Here is a 23,545-nt window from a genome sequence, read left to right as displayed (position 1 = left end):
GTGAGTTTTGCGCAACTGAGTAAAGCGGTCATTGCTTCTCCCGCTGTTATTGAAAAAGCTACACACTCGGTTGATATATTATCGAATATATATTTTTAAAACAACTTGAGGACTGATTATAAAAAACATTTGACATGTTTCTGTGGACATTATGGATATTATTTGGAATATACGTCTGCGTTGTTGTGACCGCTCTTTCCTGTGGATTTCTGAACATAATGCGACAAACAAACGTCGGTATTTTGGGTATAAAAATAATCTTTATGGAACAAAAGGAACATTTGTTGTGTAACTGGGAGTCTCGTGAGTGAAAACATCCGAAGATCATCAAAGGTAAACTATTTTTTTATTATTGCTTTTCTGATTTTCGTGACCTAGCTACTTAATGATTAGTGTACATAATGTTATGTTATGCTATCGATAAACTTACAAACGCTCGGATTGCTTTCGCTGTAAAGTATAATTTCAGAATCTGAGACGACAGGTGGATTAACAAAAGGCTAAGCTGTGTTTTGCAATATTGCACTTGTGATTTCATGAATATGAATATTTTTTTGAAATATTATTTGACTGTGGCGCTATGCTATTCAGCGGTTACTGATGACAATTATTCCGGTACCGGGATGGGTAGCGTCAAGAAGATAATAGCACTGATTTACTATGACGTGGTTGTCTTAATCTAAGTCGCTATTAATAATAGTGTCTGCTAAATGACTAAAATGAAAAACCTTCACGTATAATATGAAGCTTAAAGCAATAGACTGATCAGACGGAAAGGCTAAACTAGAACTACCTGTAAACCTAAAATAAGTTGTCGGGTCAATACATTTGAAAGATTCTGAAATAAATCATTACAAATCTAGATAAAAATGTAACATCACAAAATAGCTTAATTAATAATAAGAAATATGTTTAACTGACCCCTGCGTTCAATAATGTGGTGACCACATTCTTGCCAGGCAGACCCTGGATGGTCGTTCCTTTGCCAGTAGTCTTCTGCACCACGATAACATTGGGCTTGGATGTCATGGGAATGGTGGTGATCTTAGTTGTTGTACCTGCAATGGAGGGGCAAAGAAGATCTAAAAGGTTTGCCAAAACACAACCGTTTAAGGTCACTATAATTTGAACATTCAGTTGCAGAATTGTCTGTCAGAATTGGTAACACTGAGGGTTGCAAAACACCTGGTAATTTATCAATATTATCAGAATTTAAATTATTTTTTGGTGATTAACAGATAATATTGGTAACCTATGTAAACGTTGGTAAATTACTTAACTTTTTAAAATATGTATTAATATATTTTATATATATATGTGTCCATGAGTTTCTTCACTAGTTAGGGCCCAAAGCATTTACAACAAAGATATTATGTACTAAAATAACACACACAGAAATATTTGTATTAAACAGCAATGGTAATAAGTTATACATTAGATACTGTTTCACAGCTTTGTGATTCTATTTTTCATATTAAAAAAAATATTTGACATTTTATGACAATTACCCCAAATCCTTGAAAGCTTCCAAAATCATGTAAACGTTACTGGTTATATTACTTCTCTTTGCAACTCTAGTAACACTAAGGTAAATTCCAATATTTTTTTAAACGTTATGTTCCTTTAACCTCTTGAAGCTAGGGGGCACTATTTTTATGTTTGAAAAAACAACGTTCCCAAAGTAAACGGCCTATTTCTCAGGACCAGATGCTAGAATATGCATATAATTGACAGATTAGGATAGAAAGTACTCTAAAGTTTCCAAAACTGTCAATATATTGTCTGTGAGTATAACATAACTGATATTGCAGGCAAAACCCTGAGGAAAATCCAATCAGGAAGTGCCCTTTTATTTTGAAACCCTTCTGTTCCTTTGCATGCCTATCCTCCATTTAAAGGGATATCAACCAGATTCCCTTTTCTCTGGCTTCCCTAAGGTGTCAACAGTCTTTAGACATAGTTTCAGGCTTTTATTTTGAAAAAATGAGCGTGAAAGATCACATTGCGTAAGTGGATAGGTGGGGGCTCTCAGAGTGAGTTTTTGCGCTACAGAGTGAAGCCGCCATTGTTCCTCCCGCTGCTATTGAAAAACCTACACACTCTGTTGATATATTATCGAATATATATTTTATAAACTACCTGAGGAATGATTGTGTAACTGGTTGTGTAACTGGGAGTCTCGTGAGTGAAAACATCCGAATATCATCAAAGGTAAACGGTTAATTTGATTGCTTTTCTGATTTTCGTGACCAAGCTTCCTGATGCTAAGTGTACATAATGCTATGCTAGGCTATCTATAAACTTACAAACGCTTGTATTGCTTTCGCTGTAAAGCATCATTTCAAAATCTGAGACGACAGGGTGATTAACCTCTTCAGTCGACCCTCTACTTTTTTAAACATTTTGTTAAAAATCGCGCAACATTTCAGCGCCCTGCTACTCATGCCAGGAATATAGTACGTTCATATGGTTAGAATGTGTGGATAGGAAACCCTCGGACGTTTTTAAAACTGGTTAAATCACGACTGTGGCTATTACATAACGTGCGTTACATCGGAAAGCGCAGGAAAACCTGATCACAGAAAATGGAAATAAATATCCTTGCGCCACTTCCAGCAATTGTTAACAGTGAGCCGAATTAGATAAGACCGAGCATTCAACTCCCACAGCATCCCCATGTTGTCTAGAGTCTTGTGAATTTAATCATCTTTGATTCTTGGTTGAACCGAAAGAGGGGCACCGCTTACCTCCGGTCTCCGCCCAGATCATTCCGGAAGAGCTCTCTCCTGAAATTTTTTCCAAGACGACAGCTAATGATATTTACATCGCCACGGATGATTTTTATCGCTTATTAACGTTTACTAATACCTAAAGTAGCATTACAAACGTATTTCAAGTGTTTTGTGAAAGTTTATCGTCTACTTTTGAATTTTAAAAAATGACGTTACGTTGTGAAATCGCTGTTTTTTTCGTTTATCACACAGTCTACATATAACGATATCTTGGCTTTATATGGCCCGATTTAATCGAAATAAAGACCCAATAGTGTTTATGGGACATCTAGGAGTGCCAACAAAGAAGATGGTGAAAGGTAATGACTGTTTTCTATTTTATTGTGTGGTTTGTGTAACGCCGAAATGCTAATTATTTTGTTTACGTCCCCTGCTGTGCTTTTCTGTTGTAGTGTATTGGTGCATGCTATCAGATAATAGCTTCTCATGCTGTCGCCGAAAAGCATTTTAAAAATCGGACTTGTTGCCTGGATTCACAACGAGTGTAGCTTTAATTTGATACCCTGCATGTGTATTTTAATGAACTTTTGAGTTTTAACTAATACTATTAGCATTTAGCGTAGCGCATTTGCATTTCCAGAGCTCTAGTTGGGACGCAAGCGTCCCAAGTAGAGGCAACAGGTTAACAAAAGGCTAAGCTGTGTTTCGCTATATTTCACTTGTGATTTCATGAATATGAATATTTTCTAGTAATATTTTTTGACTGTTGCGCTATGCTATTCAGCGGTTGCTAATACCGGATCCGGGATGGGTAGTTCTAAGATAAGGAAAGAAATTCCACAAATTAACTTTTAACAGGCACACCTGTTAACTTCTTGGATATAGGGGGCGCTATTTTAATTTTTGGATGAAAAACGTTCCCGTTTTAAACAAGATATTTTGTCACGAAAAGATGCTCGACTATGCATATAATTGACAGCTTTGGAAAGAAAACACTGACGTTTCCAAAACTGCAAAGATATTGTCTGTGAGTGCCACAGAACTGATGTTACAGGCCAGACAAAGATCCAATCAGGAAGTGCCGCATTTTTTAAAACAGCCTCATGCCAATGACTCCTTATATGGCCGTGAAGGAGCTAGGAGTCAGCTTACGTTTTCCCCAAGGTGTCTGCAGCATTGTGACGTCTTTTTAGGCATTTCCATTGGAGAATGGCTGTAAGAGACCATATCGGGCGAGTGGACGCATGGTGTCTCCCAGAGAAAACGTTGCGTAAAATACAGAGGTAGCCATTTTTCCAATAGTTTCTTATGAGAAACCAACTGCCTCCAAGGATATATTATTGAAAACATATGTTAAAAACACTGAGGATGGATCCTAAACAACGTTTGCCGTGTTTCTGTCGATATTATGGAGCAAATTTTGAAAAAAGTTTGCCGTTATAGTTGAAGTATTTTCGGTCGATTTCTCAGCCAAGCAGGATGAAAAAAAGTGACGTTTTTCGCCTCCAAAAATATTATTTTTGGAAAGAAGGAACATTTGCTATCTAACTGGGAGTCTCCTGAGTGAAAGCATCTGAAGTTCTTCAAAGGTAAATTATTTAATTTGGTTGCTTTTCTTATTTTTGTGAAAATGTTGCCTGCTGCCAGCACAGTCTAGCATAGCATTATGCCATGCTAAACTTACACAAATGCTTGTCTAGCATTGGCTGTAACGCATATTTTGAAAATCTGTCACTTACAAGCGTTTGTAAGTGACAGTGTTGACAGTGTTGTTAACAAAAGGCTAAGCTTGTGTTTCAATATATTTATTTCATTTCATTTGCGATTTTCATGAATAGGAAACGTTGCGTTATGGTAATACGCTTGAGGCTATGATTACGCTCCCGGATACGGGATTGCTCGTCGCTAGAGGTTAACTTCTTTGGGATAGGGGGCAGCATTTTCACTTTTGGATGAATAGCGTGTCCAGAGTGAACTGCCTCCTACTCAGTCCCAGATGCTAATATATGCATATTATTATATTATTATTGGATAGAAAACAATGAATTTTCTAAAACTGTTTGAATGATGTCTGAGTATAACAGAACTCATGTGGCAGGCAAATACCTGGGAAAAAATCCAAACAGGAAGTGGGAAATCTGAGGTTTGTAGTTTTTGAACTCACCCCTATCGAATTCACAGTGGGATATTGGTTATGTTGCACTTCCTAAGGCTTCCACTAGATGTCAACAGTCTTTAGAACGTTGTTTCAGGCTGCTCCTGTGAAGGGGGGCCGGATGAGAGCTGTTTGACTAAGGGGTCTGCCTGCAGCCTCATTCTCAGTCACGCGCTTTCACATGAGGTATCTCTCGTTCCATTGCTTTTCTACAGACAATGGAATTCTCCGGTTGGAACATTATTGAACATTTATGATAAAAACATCCTAAAGATTGATTCTATACTTTGACAAGTTTGTTCGACCTGTAATATAACGTTTTGAACTTTTTGTCCGGCTGGACCAGAACGCGCTTTTGGATTTGTTTACCAAACGCCCTAACAAAATAAGCTATTTGGACATAAATGGACATTAGCGAACAAAACAAGCATTTATTGTAGAACTGCGATTCCTGGGAGTGCATTCTGATGAAGATCAAAGGTAAGTGAATATTTATAATGCTATTTATGACTAATGTTGACTACCCAACATGGCGGATATTTCTCTGGCTGGTTTGGGCTCTGAGCCTCGTTCTCAGATTATGCTTTTTCCGTAATTTTTTTTTGAAATCTGACACAGCGGTTGCATTAAGGAGAAGTGTATATAAAATTCCATGTATAAATAGTTGTATTTTCATAAACATTTATTATGAGTATTTCTGTGAATTCATGTGGCTCTCTGCAATATCACTGCATGTTTTGGAACTACTGAACGTAACACGCCAATGTAAATTAAGATTTTGGGATATAAATATGAACTTTACCAAACAAAACATACATGTATTGTGTAACATGAAGTCCAATGAGTGTCATCTGATGAAGATCATCAAAGGTTAGTGATTAATTTTCTCTCTATTTGTGCTTTTTGTGACTCCTCTCTTTGGCTGGAAAAAATGGCTGGGTTTTTCTGTGAGCTGCTGGTGACCTAACATAATCGTTTGTGGAGTTTTCGCTGTAAAGCATTTTTTAAATCAGACTAATTAACGAGAATTGTATCTTTGAAATGGTGCCTAATACTTGTATGTTTGAGAAATTTGATTTATGAGATTTATGTTGATTTATATTTGGTGCCCTGCAATTTCATTGGCTGTTGGCGAGGGGTTCCGCTAGCGAAACGGGGTTGAGTCATAGACAGGTTAATTGAAATGCATTACAGGTGACTCCCTCATGAAGCTGGTTGAGACAATGCCAAGAGTGTGCAAAGCTGTCATCAAGCAAAGGGTGGCTACTTTGAATAATCTCAAATATAAAATATATTTTGATTGAACAATTTTTTGGTTACTACATGATTCCATAAAAACCCTGGAATGAGTCAGTGTGTCCAAACTTTTGACTGGTACTGTCTAAATACGCCTAGCTAGTGCAAGCTAGCTAACTTCTCTCGGTTTGATGCAGTCAAGACAGACACTATGTAATCAGATGAGATGATAACTAACTAGCAATAAGTTAGTCTGCCAGCACGAGTCGGCTTAGTTGCCCCTCCCGGCACCCCTTGTTACTCACCACATGGTGTGAGTAACTCTGCTGCTTCTCTCCCTCGTGCATTAATAAAGTAGAAAAAACTATATATTCTCCTCTTAAAGTTACAGCTCTGTTGGGTTAATTTAACCTCTTGGGGCTAGGGGGCAGAATTGTCACTTTTGGATAAATAGCGTGCCCAATTTCAACTTCCTGTTACTCATGCCAATAATATAAGATTTGGATAGAAAACACTCTGAAGTTTCTAAAACTGTTTGAATCATGTCTGTGAGTATAACAGAACTTATGTAGCAGGCAAAACCCTGAGGACTAACTGTTCATATTTTTTTTGCCTCTCTCTCTGTTCCTTGACTTGTTATTGCCAAGGGATATTTCTTAGGAACCTGTTTTCAGTTCCTACCACTTCAACTGGATGTCCCCAGTCTTTGGAATTTGGTTGAGGTTATTCCTTTGTGCAATGAAGTAGGCCAACTAGGAACTGGGTACACTTTTGTGAGTTGTGCAAGACGTGAAGTGGCGCTGGTTTGTTTTCATTCCTGTATTGAACACAGATTGCCCCGTATACAATTTGATCGATTATTAGCGTTTAAAAATACCTAAAGTTGTATTACAAAAGTAGTTTGAAATATTTTGGCAAAGTTTATAGGCAACTTTTGAAATATTTTGTAGTGACGTTGCGTTTTTTTGTAAGCCGTTTTTTTCTGGATCAAACACACTTTATAAATGGATATTTTGGACCAATTGCGATGTTTATGGGACATATTGGAGTGCCAACAAAAGAAACTCGTCAAAGGTAATGCATGTTTTATATTTTATTTCATGCATGTTTTATATTTTATTTCAGCGTTTTGTGTAGCGCCTGCAGGGTTGAAATATGCTAACTCCTTTGTTTACTGCTGGTGCAGATGGTGCAGGCTATCAGATAATAGCTTCTTATGCTTTCGCCGAAAAGCATTTTTAAAATCTGACATGTTGGCTGGATTCACAACGAGTGTAGCTTTAATTGAGTATCTTACATGTGTGATTTAATGAAAGTTTGAATTTCATAGTACTTTATTTGAATCTGGCGCTCTGCATTTTCCCTGGCAATTGGCCAGTTGAGACATTTGCGTCCCGGCCTATCCCTAACTAGTTTTAAGTATTTGTTTATTTAACTTTTTTTCCTATGATGTTAATCGGGACCTGTTTTATGATAGTTTTGTGATAACTGCACTGTGAATAGAATTTGATATGTTTTTCAGTTGGGATTTTGTCTTCAAATTAAAGATGACAATTATGTTTAAATGTTTAAACTTTCACACCCCTAAACTGTATAAAAATAATAATACCAGTCTCACCAGACACAATGCTGCTGCTGATGATCTTGCCGCCCAGTGTGGCTAGAGTCTTCGGGACCACCGTGATGATACTGCCACTGGTGGTCTTGACATAGGTGGCACCACTGGCCGACGTTGCCATCCTGGCTCCAATCGTGGAGCTCATGGCGGGCCTCGAGTAAGAGGCCTGGGTGCCTGAACAAAAACAATGTTTTTCCTCAATTTAAGTAGGGCCTTGCTTGGCACAGTCTTCTTTCACCACATCAATATCTATAGATAGTATATAAAAGCACACAGAACAACACCTAACCAATTAACTTAATTGAGTATTATATACATGCTTGGACGAGAGTTCTGTCTGTTTAGTGAGTTTTCTATGAGAAATTACACCTGTGGGCTGGGACACCAGCTTGGTGGTCATGATGGCCCCGTTGCTACTGACGACCATGATGGGGGAGGAGCTGCTGCTGGGCATGCCTGCAGAGGAGGGCTTGGGCAGGATCTTACTGGGCTGCATTTGCTGGGTGATGATTTTTACACCTATAGGAACAATTAGACAAGTAAGTAATTACATAGGTCACATATTTGTCCTCACTGCAGATTTTCTGCACACTTAGTTCAGGCGAGAAGGTCCAGAAAATGAAACATTGCACACTCATTAGAAAGACGATGGGAAACTCAGTGTAGAGTACTAACGCCAGTGGGTTTGGGGTTTACGCCCTGTACTCACCTGACTCCTGCTTGATCTGGATGATGGGCTTGGAGCTGGGGGGAGTGTTGGAGACCTGGCCCATGGCGCCAGCCCCCATGGGGGAGCCCTGCTGCAGCTGCTTGGGGGACTGCGGGTGCTGCTTGGGGAACTGGGACAGAATCTGGGTGGGAGAGCTCACCATGGTCTTAGGAGAGGGGAGCCTGGCAGAGGCCACCTTCACGCCTGCCGATGAGCCACCTGGTACAGGGAGAGGAAAGGAAATAGTGTCCCAATCAAAGTTGCACAATTCCAGTTTAAAATGTGTATTTAATAGATAGATGGATACAAAAGTATGTGGACATCTCCTCAAATTTGTGGAATCAGCTATATCAGCCACACACCGTTGCTGACAGGTGTATAAAATCGAGCACAATCATGCAATCTCCAAAGACAAACATTGGCAGTAGAATACCTTTACTGAAGAGCTCAGCAACTGTCAAAGTGGCAAAGTCATAGGATGCCACCTTTTCAACAATTCATTTTGTTACATTTCTGCAGTGCTAGAACTGCCCCGGTCAACTGTAAGTGTAGTATGTGGAAATGTCTAGGAGTAACAACGGCTCAGATGCAAAGTGGTAGGACACACAAGCTCACAGAACTGGACCGCTGAGTGCTGAAGCACGTCAAAATCGTCTGTCCTTGGTTGCAACACTCACTACTGAGTTCCAAACTGCCTCTGGAAGCAAAGTCAGCACAAGAACTGTTCGTCAGGAGCTTCAGGAAATGGGTTTCCGTGGCCGAGCAGCCGCACACAAGCATAAGATAACCATGCGCAATGCAAAGCATCGGATGGAGTGGCGTAAAGCTCACTGCCATTGGACTCTGGAGCAGTGGATACGTGATCTCTGAAGTGATGAATTACGCTTCACCGTCTGGCAGTCAGACAGACAAATCAGGGTTTGGATGATGCCAGGAGAACACCACCTACCCCAATGCTTAGTGCCAACTGTAAAGTTTGTTGGGAGAGGAATAATGGTCTGGGGCTGTTTTTCATGGTTCAGGCCAGGCCCCTTAGTTCCAGTAGAAGGAAATCTTAACGCTACAGCATACAATGACATTCTAGACAATTCTGTGCTTCAAATTTGTGGCAAGTTTCGGGAAGGCCCTCTCTTGTTTCAGCATGACAATGCCCCCGAGCACAAAGCGAGGTCCATACAGAAATGGTTTGTTGAGATCAGTGTGGAAGAACTTGATTGGCCTGCACAGAGCCCTGACCTCAACCCCATCAAAAACATTTCGGATGAATTGGAACACTGACCGCGAGCCAAGCCTAATTGCCCAACCTCATTAATGCTTGTGGCTGAATGGAAGCAAGACCCTGCAGCAACGTTCCAACATCTAGTGGAAAGCCTTCCCAGAAGAGTGGGGAGGCTGTTACGGCAGCAAAGGGGGGCCCAATTCCATATTAATGCCTATGATTTTGGAATTAGATGTTCAACGAGCACCAGTCCAAAGTTTGGACACCAACTCATTCCAGAGTTTTTCCATTATTTTTTAAAATAATTTTCTACATTGTAGAATAATAGTAAAGACATCCAAGCTATGAAATAACACACATGGAATCATGTAGTAACCAAAAGTGTAAAATCAAAATATATTTTATATACTTGAGATTCTTCAAAGTAGCCACCCTTTGCCTTGAGAGCAGCTTTGCACGCACTTGGCAATCTGTCAATCAGCTTCATGAGGTAGTCACCTTGAAAGCATTTCAATTAACCGGTGTGCCTTGATAAAAGTTAATTTGTGGAATTTCTTTCCTTCTTAATGTGTTTGAGCATAATCAGATGTTTTGTGACAAGGTTGGGGTGGCATACAGAAGATTACCACAAGGTTAAAGACCAAGAACATATTATTGCAAGGACAGCTCAAATATGCAAAAGGAAATGACAATCCATCATTACTTTAAGACATGGTCAGTCAATTCAGAACTTTGAACGTTTCTTCAAGTGCAGTCGCAAAAACCATTAATCGCTATGATGAAACTGGCTCTCATGAGGACCGCCAAAGGAAAGCAGGACCCAGAGTTACGTCTGATGCAGAGGCTAAGTTCATCAGATTTACCAGCCTCAGAAATTGCAGCCAAAATAAATGATTGAAAGATCAAGTAAAAACATCAACTGTTCAGAGGAGACTGCGTGAATCAGGCCTTCATGGTCAAATTGCTGCAAATAAACCACTACTAAAAGGACACCAACAAAAAGAAGAGAGTGGCTTAGTCCAGGAAACGAAACATGAGCAATGGACATTATACCGGTAGACATCTGTCCTTTGCTCTGATGCCAAATGTGAGATTTTTGGTTCCAAACGTGTCTTTGTGAGATACAGAGTAGGTGAACGGATGATCTCCGCATGTGTGGTTCCCACCATGAAGCATGGAGGGGAGGTGTGATGGTGCTTTGCTGGTGACACTGTCAGTGATTTATTTAAAATACAAGGCACACCTATCCAGCATGGCTACCACAGCATTCTGCAGCGATATGCCATCCCATCTGGTTTGGGCTTAGTGGGACTACAATTTGTACTTCATCAGGACAATGACCCAACACACCTCGAGACTGTGTAAGGGCTATTTGACCAACGCTTGAATGGTACTGTATATAAAACGGTCTTGGTAGCTACAACAAACGCTTTCCCTAATTTGGCGAAGGCTGTTAATATATCCTGAGTAAAACTCTTCAATTCAACTGACATCTGTTGTACACTGCTGGAAGGAACACATTTAACATCTATTGTACTATCACTTCTGTAGCACTCACTTCTGTCATCACGAAGTGCTTTGTGAGGCTAGTTAAGGATCATATCACCTCTACCTTACCTGACACTAGAACCACTTCAATTTGCTTCCCGCCCCAATAAAGCCACAGACGATGCAATTACCATCGCACTGCCCTATCCCATCTGGACAAGAGGAATACCTATGTAAGAATGCTGTTCATTGACTACAAGCTCAGCATTCAACACCATAGTACCCTCCAAGCTCATCAGCCAGGGGCCCTGGGTCTGAACCCTGCCCTGTGTAATTGGATCCTGGACTTCCTGACATGCCCCCGCCAGGTGGTGAAGGTAGGAAACAACACCTTCACTTCGCTGATCCTCAATACTGGCACCCCACGAGGGTGGGTGCTCAGCCTCCTCCTGTACTTCCTGTTCACCCATGACTGCATGGCCACGCAGGCCTCCAACTCAATCATGAAGCAAGTTTGCAGACGACACAAACGTAGTAGGGCTGATTACCAACAATGACGAGACAGCCTACAGGGAGGAGGTGAGGGCCCTGGGAGAGTGGTGCCAGGAATATAACCTCACTCAACGTCAACAAAAGAGCTGATCGTGGACTTCAGGAAACAGCAGAAGGAGCACACCCATATCCACGTCGAAAGAACCACAGTGGAGAAGGTGGAAACCTTAAGTTCCTCGGCATACACATCACTGACGATCTGAAATGGTCCAGCCATATTTGGACAGTCTTTGACCATTTAACTTGCCATTTACAAAAACAAAATGTGTTACTTGTGTCATGCACAAAGTAGATGTCCTAACTGACATGCCAAAACTATAGTTTGTTCACAAGACATTTGTAGAGTGGTTGAAAAACGAGTTTTAATGACTCCAACCTAAGTGTATGTAAACTTTCGACTTCAACTGTATATATTCCATTCTTTTACTTTTAGATTTATTGTTGTGAATCGTTTTTAGATACTAAGGCACTCAGATACTACTGCACTGTTGGAAAACAAGCATTTCTCTGCACACGCAATAACATCTGCTAAATGTGTATGTGACTAGTAAAATGTGAAATTGCGGGACACTCAAACCTACTCTGCGCTATGGTCGACATGAGCACAGACGGGCTGGAGGAGACCACGGTGGTCACAGCGATCGTGTTGGGGGCCAAGGAGGGACTTGAGCTGGCCGGGATGAACACCGTCTGTTTCTGGCTGGCCGAGGTCAGCATGGAGGTGGAAACCAGCTTTGACATGGCCGCCGCGTAGTTGTGCGAATGAGACTTGGACAGGATGTTGGGAACGAAGTTGGAGCTTGGAGAGGTCGTCACAATGATTACCTGACAAATCATATATTATACAGTAAGTTATACAGCCACGTACAATCAAGTTCATATACTGAACAAAAATAGTAACGCATCATGTAAAGTGTAGGCTGAAATAAAAAATGGGATTGTCTGGGGGGGTGCGCTGAGGGGTATTTCTATCTATAATAAAGCCCTTTTGTGGGGCCCCAGGTCAGTCAATTAAAATACATAGGGCCTAATGAATGAATTTCAATTGACCGATTTCCTTATATGAACAGTAACGTAGTAAAATCTTTTAAAATTGTTGCTTTATATTTTTGTTCAGTGTATGTACAAAATCACTTGCACATCAAGTTCGCAGTCATTATGCAATAATTACGATCATACAAAACATATTCAAACATTCCTATAGTATTTGTCTCACAACTCACTATATTGACTCTGATTATAGAACAAGAGGCTTTCTTACGAATTACGGACAGTTCTCTCCTGCTCACCTTCTGCGTGGTGGTGTTGGTAGTCTGGGTGGTGGGCTTGGTGAAGGTGATCTTGACGGGGGACATGTGCGGTGGCAGCGAGTTGGCGATGCTCTGCATGATGTTGCTCATCTTGGGGCTGCCGCTTACTGGCACGGTGATGGTCTTGGACAAGGGAGGGGCAACTATGGCCAGCTCCTTCAGCACCACAGGGGAGGAGCTCGAGGAGTTGGTCCGCCTCCGCTTGCGTGGCTTCTCATCCTCGTCAGAGCAGCTAACGCCTGGGAGTGAGAGTTTAACAGAGGGATACAGACAGAGACAAATGAAATTTGAGACAAAAAAATGTATTGATACATTAAGAGGTTCTGCATCTGTTTAAGGAGTGTTACACCGGAGAACCCTTAACCAATGCAATGCTCTTAAACAGTTATTTTTCTTTCCAAAGTAAAGGAATAAACAAACATGGAACCTCTGTTCTGACACTCACTTTTCACATAGACAGTGCTCCCGCTGGGCAGCACCACCACGTTGGAGGCAGGGCTGGCCGGACGGGGCGATTTCACCGTGGCTGTTGCACTGCCGCTGGGCGCCGTGGCACTGGTGGGGGTGGACGTGGTGGTTGTGTAGGAGTAGCAAACAACCACTGCAAACAAAAAACAACCATACTTCATATAAAAATACACTATAAGGAGAGATAAGTCATTGATCATTTATAGTCTTCCTCCCCCTTCCGTTGATCCTGCAGGTATATTTTTTTATCTCCAATATCCCTCCAGTTATGATTAGGAGTAAAGTAATCTGATCCTAAACCTGTGGATAAGGGCAATTTCCACCTTGAGCTGTCGGTGATCTTACCTTCTTTATTTCCAGTTTCCGCAGGCAGCAAGAGAGAAGCATTCTGATTGGCTGTGGCGTTGGCCACTGAGTTGGCAGTCACGGTGAACGCCGTCTGGGGGACCAGTCTGGGCATCAAGGGGACCAGCCGACGTCCCTCGATGGACCACTCTGAGGAGCTGTTGGGACCCGACATGCTGTGAAAAAGAGAATTGTCATGGTAAATTGATGGACTGATGAGTGTACTAGTATTTGGTAGTAAGTCATAATGTGTATGTAGTTTTAGTATTGATCATCTTGGGGGGGGGGGGGGGGGGTTAACATGACTTACTGATAGGCAATGGTAGTAAGGCGCTCATCATTGACGGCCCTACGGACCTCGGCACGATGACGCTCTGTTGAAATGCTGTGGGAGACAACCATACAATTAGCTAAGTAAGAATGAGCAATTAAGTCACATGCAAAGTTTGTTTTTACAAAGGGACCCATATTTCCTAGGTTCCTCTAGCAATGGGAAAAAAATAGTGACTGCGGGTTTACCTGAGGACTTTAGTGAGTTCTCCGAGGAGGTCCTTCTTGTCCTTGGTGAGGTCGCCTTGGGCTCGCAAAGCACTGATTACGCCGGCGTACGCCTCCAGCTCTGTTGAAGCAATACAGGCTATCATTAAAAACAACTTTGCTTTCACTCTGAAACATCAGTAACATTTTGGGTCCTTTGAAAGTGACATGTCACTTAATGCATGAGGCAAGCCAGAGAGGCCGGAGAAGTTGAAAGGGTCTTACCAAGTTTACGGAGAATTCTCTTACACTCATCCCTGCCCAGGTCAAGGAGGGTGGGCCACACCACAGGCATGGTGCCGGTCAGATGCGGTTTCACCTGCTGAATCATCAACTACATTTAGAGTGAGCAGAAGAGGAGACGACATGGCACATATGTCATCTTCTAGATCAGTGTTTCCCAACCCTCGTCCTTAAGTATCCCAAAGGGTACACATTTTTGTTGTAGCCCTGGAAAAACCCAGCTCATTCAGGGCTTGACGATTAGTTGACAAGTTGAATCAGGTGTGCTTGTCCAGGGTTACAATAAAAATGTGTTCCAGATTATCCATACAATACAAATCCTTAATTTGAAATATGAGTTTCTTCAATTCTGGATGTTCCTATAAACAAGCACGGCCAGCAGCTTCCAAATCAGGATTTTTTTTTTTTTCCCACCTTTGTTTAACCAGGTAGGCAAGTTGAGAACAAGTTCTCATTTACAATTGCGACCTGGCCAAGATAAAGCAAAGCAGTTCGACACATACAACGACACAGAGTTACACATGGAGTAAAACAAACATACAGTCAATAATACAGTATAAACAAGTCTATATACGATGTGAGCAAATGAGGTGAGATAAGGGAGGTAAAGGCAAAAAAAGGCCATGGTGGCAGAGTAAATACAATATAGCAAGTAAAACACTGGAATGGTAGATTTGCAATGGAAGAATGTGCAAAGTAGAAATAAAAAATAATGGGGTGCAAAGGAGCAAAATAAATAAATAAAATACAGTAGGGAAAGAGGTAGTTGTTTGGGCTAAATTATAGGTGGGCTATGTACAGGTGCAGTAATCTGTGAGCTGCTCTGACAGTTGGTGCTTAAAGCTAGTGACGGAGATAAGTGTTTCCAGTTTCAGAGATTTTTGTAGTTCGTTCCAGTCATTGGCAGCAGAGAACTGGAAGGAGAGGCGACCAAAGAAATAATTGGTTTTGGGGGTGACTAGAGAGATATACCTGCTGGAGCGTGTGCTACAGGTGGGAGATGCTATGGTGACCAGAGAGCTGAGATAAGGGAGGACTTTACCTAGCAGGGTCTTGTAGATCACATGGAGCCAGTGGGTTTGGCGACGAGTATGAAGCGAGGGCCAGCCAACGAGAGCGTACAGGTCGCATTGATACTAGCTTCGGACTGCAACTAGCATAATGTCCCGTCAAGATCCTAGTTGCTGTCCGAAGCTAGATTGAAACAAGCCAAATAACCTAAAGGTATTTTATGAGTACGCTTATTTCCTGAGTTGGAACCTGCTGACCATGCTTTCAGTAAGAGGCTTAAATAAGCCAAAAATTAGGGTTAGCTATAATGCTACCATTTAGACATCAATTACATAGCTAGTTGGCTAGCTCTTTCAGTAGCCTAGGGGCAATTACACAGTAACAGAATGATGGTGAGCTTCTGATTTCCCCCTTTGAAATGTATGCCAAACAAAATCCAAGGATTGGAAAGTTAACACAAACCATACAACTCTATGCACATTGACTACTTTTAACAATTTCCACAGAACATTTTACAAACACACATTAACTTGAATAACAGATGCAAAGTTTGACGGTATGTGCCGTCATTCTGTTACATTTAAGTCATTTAGCAGACGCTCTTATCCAGAGCGACTTCAAACTTTGCATCTGCACTGTTATTCAAGTAAATGTGTTTTGTAAAATGTTCAATGGAAATTGTTAAATGTCGTCCTTGTGCATAGATTTATGGTTTAACTTTGCCTATGGGTCTAGCTTACGGGTGCCTAGCTTCGGACCACAAATAGGATCGACAGATCATTGGGTTCAGGATCTCTTAGCTTAGTTAATTCAACTCCTTCCAACAGAGTTTAGTTGCGATGAGTGTCAGTGGAGTGTACCACTGACTACATCGAGTCTACCAGTCGATGTCCATTATTTCATGCTTTCCTTGTACCTATGGTTTGTCCTGTGTAACTGCAAGCTTTACTTTGGTTGCTAAAATCTGTAGTTTTTGATAAAAGTATCATTTTAAGAGTGACCTCTGTCAAGGGAGCCATTGTTTGTTAATGAAGAAGCCCGTGAGAAATATAAGGTTGTACATAGGCTACTGTTTGGCTGCAATAAGGAGAAACACTTTTTTTCTAGTAATGCATTGTTATTGATTATTGAATTGATGGGTTTTGAGTTTGCAAGATAGGCATTTCACTGTACTTGTGCATGTGACATTAACTTGAAACTTACATGGCAACGCTTTTGTCGTATCTCGAGTCTGAAGAAAATGTTACCATAAATGTGGGTGTCCAGTTGCAGGTGGCTCTAAAAAAAATGAAACAATAATAATATAGAAAGATATTAAATCCACCTTTTGCACTGACAGGAGTTCCCTCGTCATTTTGGCTGCCAGACATCTCACATTTCTCAACATCTTTGCCGAAATGATTCGTTTCTATGAGACACCGCCACACGTAGAAGTGACAGCGTGTCACAGTGCAACCAAAACAAAGACCGACACACATGCATGAGGCATTCCTCACTTGAATTTTTTTTTTTTTTGAACCACATGCAACTGGACTGACATTTATAAAATACACTTTTCTTCCAAATCAAGAACGAAAGAAATATCGCCAAGAATAGATTAGTTGAAACATTCCTTGTTAAACTTTACACTAGCGAAGCTGTAATTGCAATATGGAGACTCACACATCCCGATACGACTGTAGCTATCTACCTAGTCTAGATCCAAGTTGCGGTCCGAAGCCAAAGGGTGCCATATATAACTTACCAACTTTAAACATTACAGCAAATATACACGGTGTACAAAATATTAGGAACACCTGCTCTTTCCATTACAGTTTTCACCTGGTCAGTCTATGATCCCTTACTGATGTCACTTATTAAATCCACTTCAATCAGTGCAGAAGAACGAAAAGTTACAGGTTAAAGGATTTTTAAAGGGTGTAACTCAGTATATATTCGTATAATATCTTGTTAAACTGTGTTTGCATATCTGCTGTTATGAACGATTTAAAATTGTCCAAGCATCACTCAGAAAAATCTAGCAAGTAAGCTAGCTAGATTCGTTACCGAAGTTATTCAGCTAGCTCGGAGTGAACTTCCCGTCTTCCAATTTACCATGCAGTGTTGAGACGAGTACAACGTCGTTATGACAGTCCTGAATTACAGGATCAAGCGATTCGCTACATATTAATCCAAAATCAGTTGCACCCGCCAAAACATGGCAGATACATGTTTTTCTTTACTGAGGATCCACCTCAGTTCAATAGACCTTCCATTCCGCCATGATTGAACGACGCCAAAACACTTGGGCCTGAAATAATGCTGTCTAAACATAAGCCTGGATTTGATTGACACATAACTTGGAAATTATCACCATTGTTTCGAACAAATATGGATCCAGTTAGGAATCGCCATCACCAATATTTTTTATTAGACACATAATAATTTAAAGACCTCTAAAAATAAACTCATAAAGATATGCACAGACATCAATCCAAATAGGCGATTTTTCTACCCCTAGTTTTAGGACCATTTACGTCACTGTTGACGTTCTTCGTACCACCATCTTCGGGTATAATTGCCGCGTTCAAAACAACTGGAATTGAGAAATCGCTGACTTCAAATGCGTTCAAACAACTGGAAACAAACAAAAAAACGAGCTCCGACTGGGAAAACGGTCATCCAACTCGGAATTCCAATTGATGCTCGGTCAAAAATTGACGTCAATGATCTTATGATCGGAAAAACCGATTCCCGGCTTGGAATTCCGAGCTCGTTTTGGTTCGAGTTCCCAGTTGTCCTGAACAACTCAAGTCGGAAACAAGAGTTCCAAAGCTCGAAGTTGCTTTGAACTCTGCATAGAGCTCTGACTTTCCTATGAAACGCCGTTTGGTCTTTGCTTGTCAAAAAATATGCGTCAAGTAAAATTAAAACCTTATATGTAACATATCAAATAGTGTTATTTGACGTATTTTTTTATTGAATGCCGTTTTGGGTCTTTGCGTGTCAAAAAGATACACGTGAAATAACACAGTTTAATAGAATGTTGCGTTGGGTAGGTAGATTTAACTTGGTACCTAAAAGCTAGCACAAATACAACCAGCCTGAAAACAATGACCAGTAGAAACTGCAGTCATTTTCATTATTCTTAACAATGATTTAGGAATCCTTGTGAGTAAGTATTATCCAGGTAACCACTTGTTCGCCTATTGAAATTCAACTTCAGTTCTTGAAAATAAATAGCTGTAAAACCCTGTTGCCCAAAGCTAACGTTATAAGCAGCGTTACCTCGACCGGACCGGGTTATGTGTTGTGACGCTAGCCACAATAAGGATTAGGCACAATAATGGAATTTGCGGGTTGCTTTCAAAATAAAAGTACTGTAAATGAAACGGAAGGGAGCAGGTCTCCAACCCTCGCCCGAAGTCCAGCGCGCTATCCACTGTGCCGCAAAAAGCATGCTCGAGCGGCAGAGTTGATATCCGCGCTTATAAACCCAGGGTCGTTACACTACTCGCTCCTTTCAAAGAGTGTGTCCTCGCGCTAGTTTGAGACTCTACGTCTTATAGGAACGTGATCACTGGCCAAGCACACACACTGAGCAGCTTTTATTGTGGGACACTGAAACAACAATTAATTGAGCCACATTTGTCAACCAATGTGTATTGAACACTATTCCAGAGGGAAAACAATACTGCGTGGATGTTTTTGAGTCTGATAACTTTGAGGAGGACGTTGGGAAAAAATATATATTGGGTATTGAGTAGACTGATACCCCATTTCATTGATCCCCAATCCTTAGGTAAAGCTGTACAGTGCAATATGGATGTCAGGGGGGATTTCACTCAGTCCCATGATAAGAGCTATAACTCTAATATTTGTGTAAACTCTTCACCGTTGTGTTCTGTGGGTGTCACCAAGTAGATTGATACCCCATTTCATTGCTTCAAATTCCACCCTTGTTTGACATGATCTAGTCTAAATATGGCATTATTCCACAAATTGTAAACTTCTGCATCACTTTTAAATAGGTACTGTAACGACCCTGGGTTTATAAGCCCGGATATCGACTGCTGCTTGAGCATGCTTTTGCAGCACAGCCGATAGCGCGCTGGACTTCAGGCTAGAAGGTAGAGGGTTCGAGACCTCCTCCCTGCTGTTTCATTGGTGTCAGAAGTGATCGGACCTTGCATTCACGACAGTGTACGATGCTAATGTTCTCTGGGTGTCACTGAGTAGACTGATACCCCACGTCATTAATCCACACTCCATAGGTAAGGCTGTACAGTGAAATAAGTATGCCCCCAAGATGATCTTTAAGTTAGTTATAGGCTTCAAACAGCAATATGATTGACATAAAATTGCATGCATCTATATGTCTACCTTATTAGGCCTGTGTTGCTTTTGAGAGTGCAAAAAAACAAAACTAGCAGTTATTGAGAACCCCGTCCAAATTATTACTGTACAGATGTGCTAACCTCACACTACACTAAATGTGTGTATTTTTGTTTAAGCAGACGCAATATCTCATATGCCAGTGTGAATGAACAGCCTCGGAGTAGAAAAGTCTCAAGAGAGTGCATCTTCCATAGCCCGGAAAGAGATTACATCATGCAACCCTCTCTGCTAGCAAATTATACTGAATGAAAATATAAAAGCAACATGCAACAATTTCAACGATTTTTCTGAGTTACATCAATTGAAATAAATGCATTAGGCCCTAATCTATGGATTTCACGTGACTGGGAATACAGATATGCATCACAGATACCGCCTCATGCAACACGACACATATCCTTCGTGTAAAGTTGATCAGGCTTTTGATTGTGGCCTGCGGAATGTTGTCTCACTGCTCTTTAATGGCTGTGAGAAGTTGCTGGATATTGGTGGGAACTGGAACAGGCTGTCGTACATGTCGATCCAGGGCATCCCAAACATGCTCAATGGGTGACATGTCTGCTGTGTATGCAGGCCATGGAAGAACTGGGACATTTTCAGCTTCTAGGAATTGTGTACAGACCCTTGCGACATGGGGCTGTGCATTATCATGCTCAAACATGAGTCGAAGGTTGCGGATGAATGGCACAACAATACCTTCACGGTATCTCTCTGCATTCAAATTGCCGTCGATAAAATGCAATTGTGTTCATTATTCGTAGCTCATGCTGGTCCATACTATAACGCCACCTTCACCACGGGGCACTGAAACCGCTCGTCCACACAACGCCAAACAAGTGGTCTATGGCCATTCCTGTGAGGCCGGTTTGACATACTGCCAAATTCTCTAAAACAACGGAGGTGGCTTATGGTAGAGAAATGAACATTCACTTCTCTGGCAACAGATTTACATTTACATTTACATTAAAGTCATTTAGCAGACGCTCTTATCCAGAGCGACTTACAAATTGGTGCGTTCACCTTAAGACATCCAGTGGAACAGCCACTTTACAATAGTGCATCTAAATCTTTTAAGGGGGGTGAGAAGGATTACTTTATCCTATCCTAGGTATTCCTGAAAGAGGTGGGGTTTCAGGTGTCTCCGGAAGGTGGTGATTGACTCCGCTGTCCTGGCGTCGTGAGGGAGTTTGTTCCACCATTGGGGGGCCAGAGCAGCGAACAGTTTTGACTGGGCTGCGCGGGAACTGTACTTCCTCAGTGGTAGGGAGGCGAGCAGGCCAGAGGTGGATGAACGCAGTGCCCTTGTTTGGGTGTAGGGCCTGATCAGAGCCTGGAGGTACTGAGGTGCCGTTCCCCTCACAGCTCCGTAGGCAAGCACCATGGTCTTGTAGCGGATGCGAGCTTCAACTGGAAGCCAGTGGAGAGAGCGGAGGAGCGGGGTGACGTGAGAGAACTTGGGAAGGTTGAACACCAGACGGGCTGCGGCGTTCTGGATGAGTTGTAGGGGTTTAATGGCACAGGCAGGGAGCCCAGCCAACAGCGAGTTGCAGTAATCCAGACGGGAGATGACAAGTGCCTGGATTAGGACCTGCGCTGCTTCCTGTGTGAGGCAGGGTCGTACTCTGCGGATGTTGTAGAGCATGAACCTACAAGAACGGGCCACCGCCTTGATGTTGATCTGATCTGATCAGATCTGGTGGCCATTCCTGCAGTCAGCATACCAATTGCACACTCCCTCAAAACTTGAGACATCTGTGGTATTGTGTAGTGCTCACTAATATAAACAGATTTGTGCACAACATTTGAGTGTGGCGTGGCTTGTTGAGTTGGCTACTTGTGTGAGAAGGCAGAGCGGCTAACCATGCCCTCTTGAAAGTGCCAATAATCTAAGTCACCTGCACATTAGTGTAAAGATAATCATTTGTACCGTAGTGGACTTGCTTACTTGACTCGTGATACTTACTTCACGAGTTCGAGTCTTGCATGCAGCAAGTTTTTTAATACATTTTTTAAGCCTTTTACATGAGATTTCAGGCAATGGCATACCATTTCAAGGTTATTGATATCTCGTGAAATATGTAAATTATATAGATTAGCACTCTATTGTCAGTAGCAAGAGTCTGAAATCTGCTTTCCACAAGATAGCACATTCACAAAGTAAATCTCAAGGAAACATCAGAAACTCATTTGTGGTCAACCACCTTATGGTTTAATTGAGAATTACAGTACCTATTTTGATTAATTTGATAGTTATCTACTGCCACACTATGGGGGATGTAGAACTGTCCAAGGCCCTAGCCCTTCTCTCCGTGCATCCATTGCACCTCCAGGTCTATAGAGAAACCATATAGAGGTTATATAATATGGATCACACCATGGCTATAGCCAGTGGCGATTTTAGCACGTAAAGGACGGACGTAGTCAATATAACTATTTCTTTAGCACTTTTGAAAATGTACAGCGACAGAATTCAGAACATCGGCGGTTCTTAGTGTTCTCACTGTACACCAAGTCAGAACCGTAGGATAAATAAAGGGGGTATATAAGCAGACAATGAAAGTTCTTACATTATTCAATGATTATATTTCTCTAATAACAGGTTATAGGCTACATGTACACCACCAAGTCCGAACAGTAGACTCAATTAAGAGGGGTAAATAGACCACATTATTAGGGTGAGGCACATGGGCTACTAACATCTTACTACACAACATACAGTACACTTAGTATTACTTTCTTAGCTACAGTATACATATCTCCCTGGCATATTACATCATTTATGCAGCAGCATACAATACATTTTTGGACTCACCTTGTTGTGCTGTACTCACTTCACCAGAAAGGTTGCACGGCGGTCCTTTGTGGGCAAATTTATTCATCAAAGTCTGACATTCAGCATTTATGGTGCTTTCAAAAGAACTGGGAACTCTGAAAAAAGTTGGTATATGTTTTTATTTATCTCACTTTTCTTTAACCATTTATGTTCTTTAATACATGGCCGACATACAAGTTCCTTACTTTTTCCCCCTTCTACCTTGCCTCTTCCATTTTTGTGGTAATGCTGCAATTAATTGGTTGTCATTTTGGGTAGAGCAGACATTTCCATATGTCTGTGTTAGCTGCATGTGTGACATCCATTCTAGTTTGTTGGTGATGTGGACACCAGGTTCCTTGGTGCTCCACTACAGCCCCGTCAATGACAACGGGGGAGTGCTCGGTCCTCCTGTTCCTGTAGTCCACCATAATTTGCAAATAAATTCATAAAAAATCCTACAATGTGATTTTCTGGATTTTTTTCCCTCATTTTGTCTGTCATAGTTGCAGTGTACCTATGATGAAAATTACAGGCCTCTCTCATCTTTTTAAGTGGGAGAACTTGCACAATTGGTGGCTGACTAAATACATTTTTGCCCCACTGTATATAAAATGTGATGTGACATTTTATCTGTGGCAAATGACCTTGAGCCTTCTTGGATGGGCACTTCTAATGTAACCCTATGGCAGCACCCAAGGGGCTAGAATTTTCTAGCTCTACCCTTAGACTT

The 23,545-nt window shown here is 41.4% G+C and overlaps 1 protein-coding gene across 1 annotated transcript in view; it reads right to left on the bottom strand.

Annotated features, from left to right (window-relative positions):
• LOC115105306 (BRCA2-interacting transcriptional repressor EMSY-like) overlaps positions 1–17,919 on the bottom strand; it is a 32,207-nt gene extending 14,288 nt beyond the window's left edge. The window contains 13 exon segments of the mRNA XM_029627200.2: positions 922–1,058; positions 7,742–7,915; positions 8,111–8,260; positions 8,451–8,669; positions 12,291–12,534; positions 12,999–13,258; positions 13,465–13,620; positions 13,833–14,008; positions 14,143–14,217; positions 14,352–14,451; positions 14,595–14,703; positions 16,827–16,901; positions 17,718–17,919. Coding sequence (XP_029483060.2) covers positions 922–1,058; positions 7,742–7,915; positions 8,111–8,260; positions 8,451–8,669; positions 12,291–12,534; positions 12,999–13,258; positions 13,465–13,620; positions 13,833–14,008; positions 14,143–14,217; positions 14,352–14,451; positions 14,595–14,703; positions 16,827–16,901; positions 17,718–17,720 — 1,878 coding nt within the window. The 5' untranslated portion in view covers positions 17,721–17,919.
• Positions 17,920–23,545: the final 5,626 nt, after the last annotated feature.

The sequence above is a fragment of the Oncorhynchus nerka genome, linkage group LG22 (genome assembly GCF_034236695.1).
Source record: "Oncorhynchus nerka isolate Pitt River linkage group LG22, Oner_Uvic_2.0, whole genome shotgun sequence".
NCBI classification, from domain to species: Eukaryota; Metazoa; Chordata; class Actinopteri; order Salmoniformes; family Salmonidae; genus Oncorhynchus; species Oncorhynchus nerka.
This window is presented reverse-complemented; position numbering and strand designations above follow the sequence as displayed.